This window comes from Podarcis vaucheri (assembly GCF_965113315.1).
Source record: "Podarcis vaucheri genome assembly, chromosome: 7".
Lineage (NCBI taxonomy): Eukaryota > Metazoa > Chordata > Lepidosauria > Squamata > Lacertidae > Podarcis > Podarcis vaucheri.
Window position 1 is genome coordinate 43,922,799 of NC_138765.1, and position 14,911 is coordinate 43,937,709.

Here is a 14,911-nt window from a genome sequence, read left to right on the forward strand (position 1 = left end):
CCATTTATCAGGGATGGGCAACTTTGGAGTTGTATTTGACTCTTACTCTGAGAATATCTATTGGAATGAATGAACTTAAGTTAGCCATGCCCATTAATTTCAGTGGGACTACTCTGAGTAGGAGTATTACGGAATACCACCCACTGGCTCTGTGGCCACATGCAGCCCTCAGCTGAATCCCACGTGGCTCTTGTTTAATTTCAAAAGCCCTCTGTTTCTTTCCTGGCAGCCCACTAGATGAGGAAGAGGGGCAGAAGAGAGGGAGGATGGTCACACACATGCTTTGGCCATCAGCCTACATGTGGCCCCCAGAAGACCACCCTCAAGATAGTGTGTCCCTCAACAGTTGCCCTATATATTTTGTGCATCTGACTATGTGAGCTGCAGTCTACAAAAGCCTACAAGACAATCAATCTTTACATCTATGGTTCTTTGTTTTCTCACTATGACAGACTAAAATGGTTTTTCCTCTGGAAGTTACGCGTTTTGAAGGAATTGCTGTTTATATTTATATAAATATAAACTGATTGCACATTTACCAGTTTTCTAGGTTTATTTGGAGCTTTGACAGAGGAGGCAGGAGTATATGGCATTCAAAAAACAAATAAATGCCCAATATCCTTCAACAGCTGTTCACATAGTCTGCTTTTCAAATCATTTCTTATCCTCTGCATGATTTGCCTCTGTTTTTCGAACCTTCCCACCTCCCTCCACCCAGCTCGTTAATGAATATGGCAAAACAGTGCAAAGATGCTCCATGTGTGCCTGCCTACCTGCAAATTTGGGGTGACCCGACAAATTGGGAGTCCTGGTTTGGACAAGGTAAACAGCTGCACGCAATCACTTCTCCAAAGATATTGTTTGGCATTGGATATCCAGGTACACATTTGAGACTTAACATTTTTTAACAGAAAAGAGGCGCACAAAGTTTACCTCTGAGAGCAACTTGGAAACAATCTCCAGTGGAGCCTGATGAATCGATTCATCCTGCAAAGGTGACGTTAGCGCCATGTCCACCAAGGTCCGGATCTCCTTCAGAACCACCTCCAAGCGGCTTGGGTTACTCAGAACCTTCTTATACTTGTAGATCTTTTTCTAGGAGAATAAATAAAATAAAAGCCACACAAATTCAGGTGTAAGGTTATTTTAAAAAAGGGGGGGGAGAATGCAAGATAAGCAACTTTCCACATGCCATATGGTCAAAAGAGACCTTTCCATTTGTTCTATGCTTCCTGCTTCTAGCTCTGCAGGTGTGTGGGGGGGGGGGGGACCCAAAAAAGAACTAAGGAAAGAGGAAGCCATATTTTACTATGTGGTGGAAAATTACATTATTATTTTTCTGTTTTGGGGTTTTGCTTGTTTTGTTTCTCTTTAGGGTTTTAGAAAACAGATATGTGATGGCCTGATTCACACAACAAATATTTGGCTCAATAAACCCAAATTAAAGGTAACTAATGTGCATAGGGAATTCCACCCCACCCCCTTTACATCAAGGATTGGAAACTTGGACTCCGGATGCTGTTAGACTCCAACTCCCATCAGCCCCACAAAGTGTGGGCAGTGGCCAGGGATGATGGGAACTGTAGTCCAACAACATCTTACAGACCGAAGGGTCTCCATCCCTGCTTTACATTAAAATACAGATCAGGAATTAAATGCAAAAGAAAGGTTCTGTTGTTATTATTATTGTGATTACATTGTTCTGATTTTGTGGCTTTAAATGTTGGACACCATGGGAAAATATGATATTTTGAATGGCTAATAACGCCAGTAAACAAACAAACAAACGGGTGGTACATGACCCCAGTCAAGCTAGCAAAAATTTATCATTTGCCTGATAATAAGTGTTGGAAATGTAAAGAGACTGAAGGTACCTTTTACCACCTTTGGACGTGCTCGGCTTTCTGGGAAATGATATATAATGAAATGAAAAAGGTACTTAAATGTACTTTTCCTAAGAAACCAGAGGCCTTTCTCTTGGGCATAGTCGGCCAATTGGTGCCAAAGAAGGACAGAACTTTTTTTATGTACGCCACCACAGCAGCAAGTGTACTCATCGCAAAGCATTGGAAGACTCAAGATCTACCTACTCTGGAAGAATGGCAGATGAAGGTGATAGACTATATGGGACTGGCTGAAATGACTGGCAGAATCCGCGATCAGGGGAAAGAGACGGCGGAAGAAGATTGGAAGAAATTCAAAATTTATCTTAAGAAATATTGCAAAATTAATAAATGTTAAAATGTCGAAGTTCTAGGGAAAATTGGGGGTTACAGCTGCAAAAGATTAAGTAAAAGAAAAGAATAAGGGAAAATTTGATAAAATAAAGTTTTGTTAGGATTTGCTGAAATAATTTTGGAAATTGGGATGCAGAAAGGGGAGGTATGGGGAAGTCGATGAAGTAAGGTTTAAGGAAAAAAAGGATATGAAATTATACATGTTTGTTTGTGTGTTTGTTTGTTTGTTTATGTCTATTAAAACTTTGTAAAATTAATAAAAATTTTATAAACAAACAAACAAACGAATGAATGAATGAATAATTAAGGGTATGGGTCCTCCAAACAGTTTTCCACACATTCCCCGCCCCCCACATTGTAGTACTTTAGCAAAGCTTGATGTCATCAGAAAACCAGGATTCTTAATGGATGTCAAAGTTATTAGAAATTATAGGTAAATGTAGCCTCCCATTTGCATAGACAGTATGCCTCCAATAACCATTTGTAGTAGGAAATTGTATTTTAGGAACAACTTTGACATTTCTGATGCCCTTGAAGCAGCCATGGTGTCATATGGGTGTCACCATCATTTTATAAAGCTTTCTGGTTGATCTGGGAGCATCTGGTGCTGCAATATTCCTAGAACTGGGCAGGGGTAGACCTGATCAGAAAGTTGGATGGTAGATCACTGAAGGCCCCATGGGTTAGAATTGGGGTAAAAATAAAACAATTTAGCCATGTTCAAAATGGGTTTTTATATCCCAGTCACTGAGGCCCTTTTCAGAGATGGAAAACATTTCAGCATAATAAACCTAAGCAATAATCTCTTCCATACCCACTTTTCTAAGGTGCCCACTTTATGGTTCTGTTTTATCATTTACAGAGCAGAGAGCATTACAGCCTTTTATCTTGTTCATCTTACAGCCTGATGTGATGAGTTTTCCATTGGCTAATGCAGCTTGGTTGATTTCGAGAACAGTGGATGCCTGATCTATGTTTATTTGCTCATCAATCAATATTCCCCCCCCCAGATGGCATCTCGGTTTATGCTTAATAATAATAATAATATAAAAAGCAAGGCCATTTCTCTACCCCAAAGGCAGCAGAAAAACAAAGGGGGGAGGAGGGGAGGAGTCTGTGTAGCCTATGCCACAGGTTTTCACTTTTATGGGTTTGGTCTTCGAAAACAACCAAGCTTGAAAAACCATGCCAACGGCTGATTTAATTAGAGTTGGCCTTTGAATTAAAATTCTATGCAAATAAAGAGAGGCAAAAAAAAAAAAAGCACCACTTTAACCATCAGGCTGAAGGCCAGAAAACAACACTATAATAACAAAACCACACAAAGGCCTTCATGTCTACATACTGCACACTGCCAAATGCAACCTTTGAGTTACATTGACAAGGTTTTGCAAAATTATTGGGATAGCTCAGTTGGTAAAGCATGAGACTCTTCGTCTCAGAGTCGTGGGTTCAAGCCCCATGTTGCACAAAAGATTCCTATGCTCAGGGGGTTGGACTAGATGATCCTCGTGGTCCTTTCTAACTCTACAATTATATGATTCTAAGAGATCCTCTTACAGCAGCCTCCCCATATCTGGTGCCCTCCTGGTGGCTTGGCCTACAGCTCCCATCAACCCCAGTCAGTGCCACCTGAAACTGATGTGAGTTGTGGACTAAAACATCCGGAGGGCACCAGGAGAGCTTTCTTTAAAGAATGCAACTCTTCTACCCTGGCCTCTGACAGCTGATATGTAGATTTTCAGGACCTAACCTATATTTTGTTATTGCATTTTTAATTTTTTTGCAATTTTAAGTTTTTAAAACTGGCTTCAATGTTGTATTTTCAATTGTTGTAACCTGCCCTGGGACCTTGGGGGTGAAGAGTGTGTAGTCAACAACAACAAAACAACAACAACAAAACAACAACAACAAAACAACAACAACAACAGACACTATTGGGCAGGTGGATGTAAATTAGTGAAGATGCCGACCTCTTAGCCTTGTTTCTTTGTCATCTCCCTTGCTTCCGGACAATTGTCTCCCTGTAATGTTGGCCATCCCGCCCTGAACTTCCCATATTTCTCTCGCACATGCACTATTGAGTCCTACAGATCCGCTCAGTGGATCTTGCTCTGAGTAAGTTAGAAATCTGCCTTATAGACTGCATCAAATCAGTGATCCTAGGCAAAGTCATCCATCTATTAATGCATGCATTTATTCAGTCAAATGAATTACAAACCTTTCATTGTTTGCCAATACCAAAGCAGTATATAATGTAAAAACCATAAACTACAACAAAACGGAGATTTAAAATAAATAAATAAATCAGTGAGCAATGAACAACAACGCTACATAGGGCTGGTGTCATGTGCACGATTATGAACAGGATTGGAACTAAACAAACAAAAAACAGAACCTAAAATCAAACAGTAAAAGATATGAGTATCAGAGGTGACCTGCCCTGCTTTTGTAGTCTCCCCTTCAGAAGGTTGGACGCTCCTTCTGGTGTGTCCTTCACCTGCCCTGTAATGCCTTCTATTTACCCATTTGTTTGCCACCCCTAGGCTCCTCAATAGAATTCTCAGGGTACATTTCTATCTTCCCCTTCTCCCCACTCTTGAGGACAAGAGGAAATCATTTCTGGGATATCAAAACAACAACAACAAGGGTAAATTGCTATTTATTAATGCTGGAGGTATCAATAGTAAGACTGACAAAAGTGGGGGGTCAGAGACCACTTTGCAGACAGCCACTGGCCCATAAAAGGCTGTGCCCCAATGAATTTCTTTGCCTTTAAAAGCTTCTACTTTAAGGCTGTTCGTAACACTATTAATTGTACTTACAAGCACATTCTTCTATAACAGCTAAAAACACGATTCCCTTGACAATACAGCAGAAATTGTCACTGCACTCGTGCAACAAGCAACCAAACAGTGCATCTATTCCACAGCTATTTCTGTGGTTACCCCACGCCCAATTTTCTTTCCCAAACTCTTTCTAGGTTTTCCATAAAGCACCGAATAAAAGCAAATGGGTTTTCAGATTTGCAGGCTGTATATTTCTGCCTGATTGGAGCCTAGGGGAAGAAAAAGGCCCCAACAGATTCTCATCCTGTATAGCCTCCCTGGTTCAGAAAGTAAAGCAGAACGAGAAAAGCTAAAACAGAAAAACAGACAATATACAGATAAAACCAGTCCAGGCCCCCGACACTCCTCACCCCCAAATCCCCACCCCTTGCACCTCAGAATCCATTCGCGAAGCCGACCTCCAGCGCTGAATTTTCTAATCTGGCAGAGATCTGCTCAGGAAGAACTGTTGGCACTGAGCGATGCTGGCTGTTTGGATGCAGATGCCAAATTTATCCTTTGCAACTCTTTTTCTTTTTAAAAAAAATGTTTGTTTTTTTAAAAAAGGCCTGCACAAAGTTCTCTGCACAGCCTTACAAAATAATAATAATCCCTAGAGACTTGAAAACAAAACACCAAACCCTCTGGAGCTGCAGTTCAAAGGAAGAAGTGAACAAAACTGTCTGCTGTTGAAGAAAGACCTGGAACGACTGGTTGGCGATGCCCAAAAGATATTGTTTGAAGCAGAGCTTAGAGCTTCAGGGTTAATCTCGCTAGACTCCCACTGTGGAAGAGTCACAAGGAGAGGAAGATCAATTTCTCTCCCTCCCTCCTCTCTCCACTTCAGCTCTTGGGGCCAGAGGAGTTTAAATATGCTTGCACACTGCACTGTTATCTTTTGCAAAATGTGGGCGGAAATACACAACAGCCCTCTAGAGACCTCAACCCCAGTATCTTGAATTTGCTCCTGGATGCAATTCTGCTTTTCTCAGCAGAAACACTTGAGGCGCTCGGTGGCACTCAACTGCTATCTTGTACTCACAATGTGCAAATACAGACAACCATTTACCAGCTGGTACTGACCACTCTCAACTTATGCGGGGGGGGGGTACATTCTGGGGATAGCATACAAAATCGCATATAATCAAAACAAACCGTTTAAAAACCGGGAAATGGTCCATAAAAAGCAATGTAAACTCTTCATGCACCTACAAACACTCGCCCAAGGATGCTATCATTCTCCAATTACCCCTCCAAACCCTCTTCCAAGATGAGTGCAATGATGGGTAGGATTGCTGATTCTGCCCCCTTCTCTCCCACCCCCTGCCCCTTTTTTCCTGGATGTCTGCCCCCCCCCTTTTTTTTGGCCAAGCTGAATTCACACAAGTTAAATGTGCGTAAGTTATGAGTTGACTGCACATATAAGCATAGGAAACCTGCCTTATGCCAGGTCTGGGTTGCTTCAGAGGACCTATTTATTGAGCATTCATCACGATTGGCTTGCACAAATCTTACATGGAGGTTAGATTATAGCTGGTATTTACTGAGCAGTCATTTGGATTTGTTTGTGGGGATGCTGTACAACAATGACTATTCATCCTGAAGTGCTTGTTGGGTGTTTATACGCCTTCCCATTTTCCACACATTCTAATGCATTTCCCCATCACTTTTCTAACTGCAAAAAAGTCTCTCTTTTTTAAGTGATCTGTTGTGCAAGGGCAACAGAACACTTTAATCCATTTTTAACTGCACAAACCTGAATATCCTGGCACACAGTTGAATCGCTCCCACAAAATACTGACAGTCTAGAGGCACCTTTAGTCTATCCAGCCTAGTACTGTCTATTCTGACTGGCAGCACCTCTTAAGAGTTTCTGGCAAAGCCTTTCCCATCACCTGACAATGTTCACCTCTGCCTTATTTCAGGGCTGTGTGAGCAGATTTCTGGTGCTCAACTCCAAAACAGGACAACAGCAAACATACACCTGTTTTTTTTTAAATTCTGCCCCCTCTATTTTTTCAGCACATTCTGACTTCATTGCTATTGTATAATTTTAACTGGAAGCACAAATTAACCAAGTTGCTCTATGAATTAGAAAGGAAGTGTAGCAGTTGCTTAAGAAACTGACACTAAGGCAGCAATTCTACATGTATGTCTTACTCTTGAGTAAACTCACCTAGGATTGCACTGCCAGTCTGATACTACAGATGCAATTTTAAGGGAAGTATGTTATTAAAAAACAAAAAGAAAATAACCAATCTTATTTAACATTTGACACTAGCTTTGAAAATGTACGTCCTTTCTCCCTTTTTATTAAAAAGGAGTAAGTCAATCTGACCTTTCTGCCTTCTGGAAGGACTGAAGAGAGCGTAAGATGGGTGGAATTTCTGCATGGCATATAATAATATAGAAGCACCACATGACCCTTCGTCCCTTATCTCCAAGCCTATTTTGTCAAGACGTGTGCCCAGGTCACTAGAGTATTGAATGACATCAGCAAAATCCTTGCCATTATTTCAGTGCAGTGAGATGGGACTTGAAATGCACACAGATGGGAAGAACACTGTCATCCAGAGATTTGCCCTCTCCCCTGTGAAGTCACCAGGCCCTCCCATAAAGACGCACAGATCCTGACCTTTTTTCTCTTTCCATTCCCTTTTCTGTCCCAAATCCGTTTTTTCCATTTGCTGCCAATCTTGCGTCCTACATTCTCTCTCTCTCTCTCTCTGTGTGTGTGTGTGTGTGTGTGTGTGTGTGTGTGCGCGCACGGACACGGACACACACACACACACACACACACACCATGTACCAAACAAATTTCACCCAAGAGACTGAAGCATTTTTCCATGACTTCAGTATAGCAATCTAAACATATCCTCTTCCCTGATAGAAAATCCTTGCCCACCCCAGCTTCCAACCATGACAGGATTTCTGCTGGGACCACTTCTCCTAGCAGTGATTCACTCGTTTTCTTGCAGACACGCTAATGCTACATCTGAAATGTGAGTCGGCTTCCCACGGGCTGGGTGTGCCAGAAATTATTGATTTATTACTGAGCACAGAGGAAATCAAGCTCCAGCAAAATGAAAAAATGCCAAGGGTTCTGCAGGGGATTCCTTCTTCACTTGCTGCAAGGCAAGCCTCAACTTGACAAGGTTCACTCTCAGCATCTTTAATTTCTTCACTTAGCTCTGCTAAGGCTCAGTCTTCCATAATTTCACACAATATGATGTTACCAGTTTACAAACTTCTCACATTCCCAATAACATATACAAGCAACTTATATATAAGGAGATTCCCATTTGTAGCTATGAATTCGAACTGGGGAGCCAACACAATACATCCTTTTAAAGAAACTTCTAGATCAGGCACCCCCAAACTCGGCCCTCCAGATGTTTTGGGACTACAACTCCCATCATCCCTAGCTAACAGGACCAGTTGTCAGGGATGATGGGAGTTGTAGTCCCAAAACATCTGGAGGGCAGAATTTGCCTATGCCTGTTCTAGGTGGACCTTCTCACTACTACTGCATGTATAGCTTTGTAAAGACACACAGCTTTCTAGTATATGGTCCTGGCACATAGCTTGTCACTTCTAGAATCTGGATTGAACTTCCTACTTCCATGTGTTTGAAGACTGAATGACTTGTAAAGAATACCGTTTCTGGTTCCAGCTGTGCTTTGCACTAGCAAATGCATTTCCTGGCATAGCCAGATCTGTTGCAGAAGACAGACAATGGCCATGTTCACTAAACCATGGTTTAGTGCATTCTGTTCCCCCAACATGGCCAGGGTGAGATTGGAAGTGTCTCTTTAGATTAACTGCAGTTTAGTAAATTCTTTGAACCCTAAACTATGGTTAATCTTAAATATGACTCATGGAAACAAGTAAGCTTTAGACTAACTACGGTACATTTGTTGAAATTCGGACAACACAAGCTGCAAGCTGCATAAAACAGAAGTGAAACCTTCTGAACCCTCATAATGCTAAACCATGGTTTAATTTTAAGTGTGGACACAACCACTGTGGAACAAAAACCAACCTAGCTATATTCCTTTAAACCTTCCATTCCTTTTTTCATTTCCTTCTGGCAAATTTTCTTCAGATATTGGCTTTTATGATTTTTGGTTAGCAAAATGTAAGCTCTTGTCTGACTCATATCAAGAACGCTTCCATATTTTTCTCATTAGAGCAAGAAGGTTTACTTCTCAGTTTATTACTACTACTACTACTACTTGGGAAATGGAAAATTTCTCTTCTACTGCTGAATGTCTCCAGCAAAAACCACAGCTGGGACCTTCTGCATGGAAAGCAGATGTTCTACCACTGAGCTATGACCCTTACCCTAAACTGGGGAGTTATAGTTCAACAACATCTGAAGGGCGACCCCTGCTTTACTGCCATATGTTGTGATTCCTGAACCTCTGAACAATCTACTCATCCACACCTGTGGATGTGGGATCTTAAACAGTGTTGGAGACCATGCAAAGGTGTGATACTCCAAATAGGTCTGCCCCAACCTGGCACCCTCCACATATTGTGTAGTATGACTCACCATCAGTCTCAACCAGAATGGTCAATGGTCAGGGGTCATGGGAGCAGCACTCTGGAAACAGACTCTGGAGGGCCATAGGGAAATCAGTCCTGATACTACAATTTTACATTATGTATGTATCACACACACATTTCCAGCTATGGCTGGAATGCCAGCTAAAGTTCCTTTGGAACAGAGATGACTTGGCCATGGTACTCCGTGCTCTGGGAACTTCCAGAGTGGATTAGCACAATGCCCTCTATGTGGGGTTGCCCTTGAAAACAACTCAGAAAAGTAAAAAAGTCCAAAATGTAGTGGTCAGGTTATTGGCTGGGGGTGGAGGAAAGGTGGGATACAAATTGCAATAAAGCTCATATAAACCCTGTTCCAAAACAGCTGCACAGTTTGTTTCCAGGCACGCTTCAAAGTACTTATTTTAGTGTTTAAAGTCCTAAACAACTAGCAGCTTAGGTCCCTAAATAGCCGTGAGATTTTCACTTTCACTTTCTCCACAGACCCTTTCAGGTTAATAATCAGTGGACAGGACCCTCTTGGTAGATCTACTGCCCTCAGAAGTTTGGTGTGCAGTGGTCTGGGAGAGGGCATTCTTTATGGCAGTCCCTAATTTGTGGAATTCTTTCTCAACAGAGCATATCAGTCTTCTTCACTATAGAACTGAAGACACACATCTTTACCCTCGCTTTTGACCCCTGAGATGTGTGTTTTCAAGGCCTATCCTATTCCTGTGACTGTAATCTGTTTTAACTGGTTTTAATCCTGAATTTTAAATGGCTGTAACTTGCTGGGGAAGGGCAAGTAATAAATCTAATAATAATAACAATACTTTGACTACAACTGAAACTAATTTATAGATGGTGGTTCTCCTTCTTTGAATCATTGATGTTTGATAGCTACCTCCTGGGCCTAAGTGCTTGTTAACTCTGTTAAAAACAGGTACCAGCTCTGGCAAGCAGGGCCTTATCTTTTTGTACTTTGACCTGTTATTCATAGGGAAGGAGAGCTCATGGAGATTGCATAGCCACAAAGCATCCCGTTGCAGAGAAATCTGCCTGTTGCCCAGGTAACCAGCCTCCTGTCTCAGCCTCAAGGCTGAAAAATAAATGCATATATCTATCTAGCTATCTACACACACACACATACACACACACACACACACACACACACACACACACAAAACATTCCCTATAACTATGAGCCTGGCTCTGAATAAAAGCAGAGATGTCTCAGCAAAGGAGCTCCTTCTATTAGTTCTAGCTAATCTCAAAAACTCAGCACCTGATTAGCCAACAATGAACATTCATCTCCTGAGGGGACTCCTTTTCAGATCAATTTCTAATTTAGCAAAGACCATTTCACCACTGAGCATCATTCAAGGCAATTACATTTCCAAATCAGATTAAAAGGGATGCTTGTCGGTCCTGATTTTCACCCCCATTTTATTCTCCACTTTTTGCAATTGTTTTCCTAGCCTCCCACCCCCCATTCTCTGTTCCTGCCCCCACCCTTTTCCTTCCTTCCCAGAAGGTCTTTCAAGCACTGGGAAACTTTTTAAAAATATATATCTGTTTACCTACCTATTTTATTCTCCCTTCCTTGGAAAAACGTGCTATTTTGCTGTGCCTTTAACCCAGCTTCGCCATAAATGGCTGTGAAATGGACTTCTCTTCCCTGTGCACCTGCATCATCAGTGTCGTCAGCAAGATTGCTCCAGAAACGTGTTTGCTTCAGAGGGCTGCTTCTACTGCAGGACCCTCAGGGATGTCTCGGGTGCTGAAATTTGCAGATCTGATGCACTACAGCAGCTTTAAAAAAGACTTGAGAGCTGGCGGGGAGGGGAATAGGAGCTGCTGAAAGCAGAACTTCGCAGCTCTCGATACCCTTATTTTGCAGGGAAGTGTCACATTTCAAGAGGGCTGTTTCCATCCAAAATGATTTATATCCACACATCTTGATGCCAAAGAACATCAACAGAGCACCAAAACAGATTCCTGTACACCAGCCGTTGAAATAAGCCAAGCATCCTCCTCCTCTTCTTTTTCTCAAAGCAGTTGTAGGTTTTAAAGAGCAGCTTGCTCAGTTGCTGAGAGGAAGAGGATCATTTGCTCGGGGGCTCTTATTGTGTTTGCATTCTTCCCCTTCCTTTGTGGTGCTGACAGTGGCCAGCTAAAATCTCTGGATTCCTGCTCTAGAGGCATCCATGTTTCAGGATTGGCTACATGCATATATATAGAGAGAGATTATATAGAATACCCTTAGGCGGCAAGATCGAATACAATCTGCCCCTGTTAGCAATCTCCCAGAGACCCTTTTTCAATTACATGCCCTCCATTATATACATACTTACTGATTTTATCTGTGTTTAATGATGATGGTTTAATGTATATTTGTTTTTTAATTGTTTTGTGAGTTTTAGCTGTGTTCTATCTATGTCGCTTTATTTGAAAACCACTTGGTAAAGAGCTTCTGTTGAAAAAAATTCTAAACTAATTTCTAAATAAGTGATTTGCAGCAGGGTAGCCGTGTTACTCTCTTGCAGCAAAACAAGGAAGGCAGCTTAAAGACTGAAGGTGGTCTCACAACATGGAGTCAGCCTTTGCCACTCTGGTGCCCTCCAGATATTTGGGGCTACATTTCCCATCAGCCACAGCCAGCATGAGGCGTGCTTGTTGGGGATGATGGGAGTAGCAGGCCCAAAACATCTACAGGGCACCAGACTGACAAAGGCTGGACAACAGTGTGGCGCGGCAGCTAAAAAAGCCAATGCAATTCTGGGCTGCATCAATAGGAGTATAGCATGTAGATCAAGGGAAGTAATAGTGCCACTGTATTCTGCTCTGGTCAGACCTCACCTGGAGTACTGTGTCCAGTTCTGGGCACCACAGTTCAAGAAGGACACTGACAAACTGGAATGTGTCCAGAGGAGGGCAACCAAAATGGTCAAAGGCCTGGAAACGATGCCTTATGAGGAACGGCTAAGGGAGCTGGGCATGTTTAGCCTGGAGAAGAGGAGGTTAAGGGGTGATATGATAGCCATGTTCAAATATATAAAAGGATGTCACATAGAGGAGGGAGAAAGGTTGTTTTCTGCTGCTCCAGAGAAGTGGACACGGAGCAATGGATCCAAACTACAAGAAAGAAGATTCCACCTAAACATTAGGAAGAACAGTAAGAGCTGTTCGACAGTGGAATTTGCTGCCAAGGAGTGTGGTGGAGTCTCCTGCTTTGGAGGTCTTTAAGCAGAGGCTTGACAACTATATGTCAGGAGTGCTCTGATGGCGTTTCCTGCTTGGCAGGGGGTTGGACTCGATGGCCCTTGTGGTCTCTTCCAACTCTATGATTCTATGATTCTAAGTCCAACTCAATGTAGATCAACCGAAATCAACGGATTTAAGTTAGTCACACCATAATGCTTATGCCACAACACATTTGTCAAGTTCCCTACCCTCCTTTCTTAGGATATTTTATCTTTAAACTGGTCTTGGACCGAGCAGCCCTGCAGTCATGCAAACTAGTTTCTGGTCGTATCTGCACCATACATATGAAGGCGACTTACATCCTTTTAACAGTCACGGCTTCCAGTTCTCTAAAGAATCTTGGTAACTGTAGCTTAAAGGTACTAGGAATTGAAGCTGTGTGGGGAGTTCCCAGGATACTTTGGGGAAAGCATTGGCTGTCAAAGTGGTATAAATGTGCTTTCAATGTATGGTGTGCCCTCTGTTAGGAAGACAGTCTGTGATTCAGGAAATAAAGGAGCGTTGTTTTCTCAGCAGATAAAAATTTAAGAAGTGATGTCTCACGGGGCTCTGCCACGTGTTTTCCCGCCACTCAAAAAGCTCCTTGACCCTGACATTAACCTAAGCTGCCCAACATTCAGAAGCGGAGTGCAGAAGCATTAGAACGTTATTTCCATGACAAAACAGTCACATCAGGCCACATCTTCTGATCCCAAGGATTTTGAAAACGTTTTTCTGCACAGATTTAAAGGCCACAAGTGCTTTTAAATGCTGTTTTGTTTTTGTTTTCGAAAACAAAACTTTGTTCACTCAACAGCCCTATTTTTAAACCAGCACCATGGCAACAATACCGTAAGGTGAATCACACGAGGCTTCACCGCAGCCTCCATCCACTTACCCTTGCCGGCTTGCAAGGTAGAGAAACAAACATACTGAATTTCTTGTTTACCCTACTGAGCATCGTCCTCCCTGCAAGTCTATCAGACCATCTCACGGCTGGCCCCGCCCTGTCACATGAGCCAGGATGGGGTTTGCACAAGGTATACAAAGGGAAGAGGGTGCCTAAGCTTTCGCTCTGTCCATTTCTGAAAACCAGAAATGGGTTTTTGAGAATAACGAAAATGAAAGCGCATATAACACTATACAAGCAGCAGTATTGTTACAGAGACATTTAGGCTCTGGACTTAAGGGGTCTCAGCTTTTTAGATGGCAATGTGTATTACAGCGTTGGGAACCTCAGGCCTGGGAACTGAATGTGGCCCTCCAAGTCTCTCTACATGGCCCTCAAGACTCTTTCCAGGCCACACCTCCTACTGGCCCTGCACATCCTTTTTGTGTGTTTTCGCCTGGCTGGAATGTACCCTTAAACTCTGCTAGTGCATCTTGCAGAGAGGCGTGTGTGTGTGACTGTGTATAGAAACTAGCCTCATGTACAAAGGTAACATTTACATTCACTGCTCCTGTAGCCCTGAAAAAAATTATCAGCCCTTGTTATTACTTCCTTTCAAAATGTGGCAAGCCAGACCAGCTGGTCCTGGGGCCACCACTGCCCATTCTGTTGAGGGGGAGCCTGGACATCGGCCCCAAAGTCCTACCCTGACAGCACCATTGTGTATAACTAATCTTGCCCCGACATGCCAAGCTGAGTAACGGAGAACCTTTAAAAATTGCTTTGCTTCTTTCCTAGCACATACCCATCATGGTCTCCAATATTTAGCAGAAGGCAAAGTGAAGCTTTAAGTGAATATTATGGAAGCTCATAGTACGGCAATGAGAAAACCATGATGACCGAATCGCTTCAATGTGGTCCAGTGTCCTGCCAAAGAACTTCAGATACACGTTCATAACTGGACTCAAGGCGTCCGATTTGCTATCCTTCTTCATCCTCCCAGCAAAAATAAATGTAAAAATATAAACACTGCTTATCTCCCAATGATACTGCCCATAATGCCCAGTGCTCTAAGTACTGGAAACATAATGAGATGTAGAGCCAAGATCAGCAGGAAGGGCAGAACTTCCTCTTTGCAGAAGCCTGTTTCCTTAAAAGCCTGTCACTGC

The 14,911-nt window shown here is 42.5% G+C and overlaps 1 protein-coding gene across 2 annotated transcripts in view; it reads right to left on the reverse strand.

Moving 5' to 3' along the window:
• Positions 1-14,911, reverse strand: part of CMIP (c-Maf inducing protein) — a 153,475-nt gene that overhangs the window by 34,437 nt on the left and 104,127 nt on the right. Inside the window, exons 1-2 of one of the 2 annotated variants that reach the window (XM_082232315.1) lie at positions 5,460-5,585; positions 934-1,095 (exon numbers count right to left, since the gene is read on the reverse strand). In XM_082232315.1, coding sequence (XP_082088441.1) covers positions 934-1,095; positions 5,460-5,471 — 174 coding nt within the window. In that variant the 5' untranslated portion in view covers positions 5,472-5,585. Of the gene's footprint in view, positions 1-933; positions 1,096-5,459; positions 5,586-14,911 lie in introns of those variants that run through there. The other variant, XM_082232314.1, reaches the window with a different exon arrangement.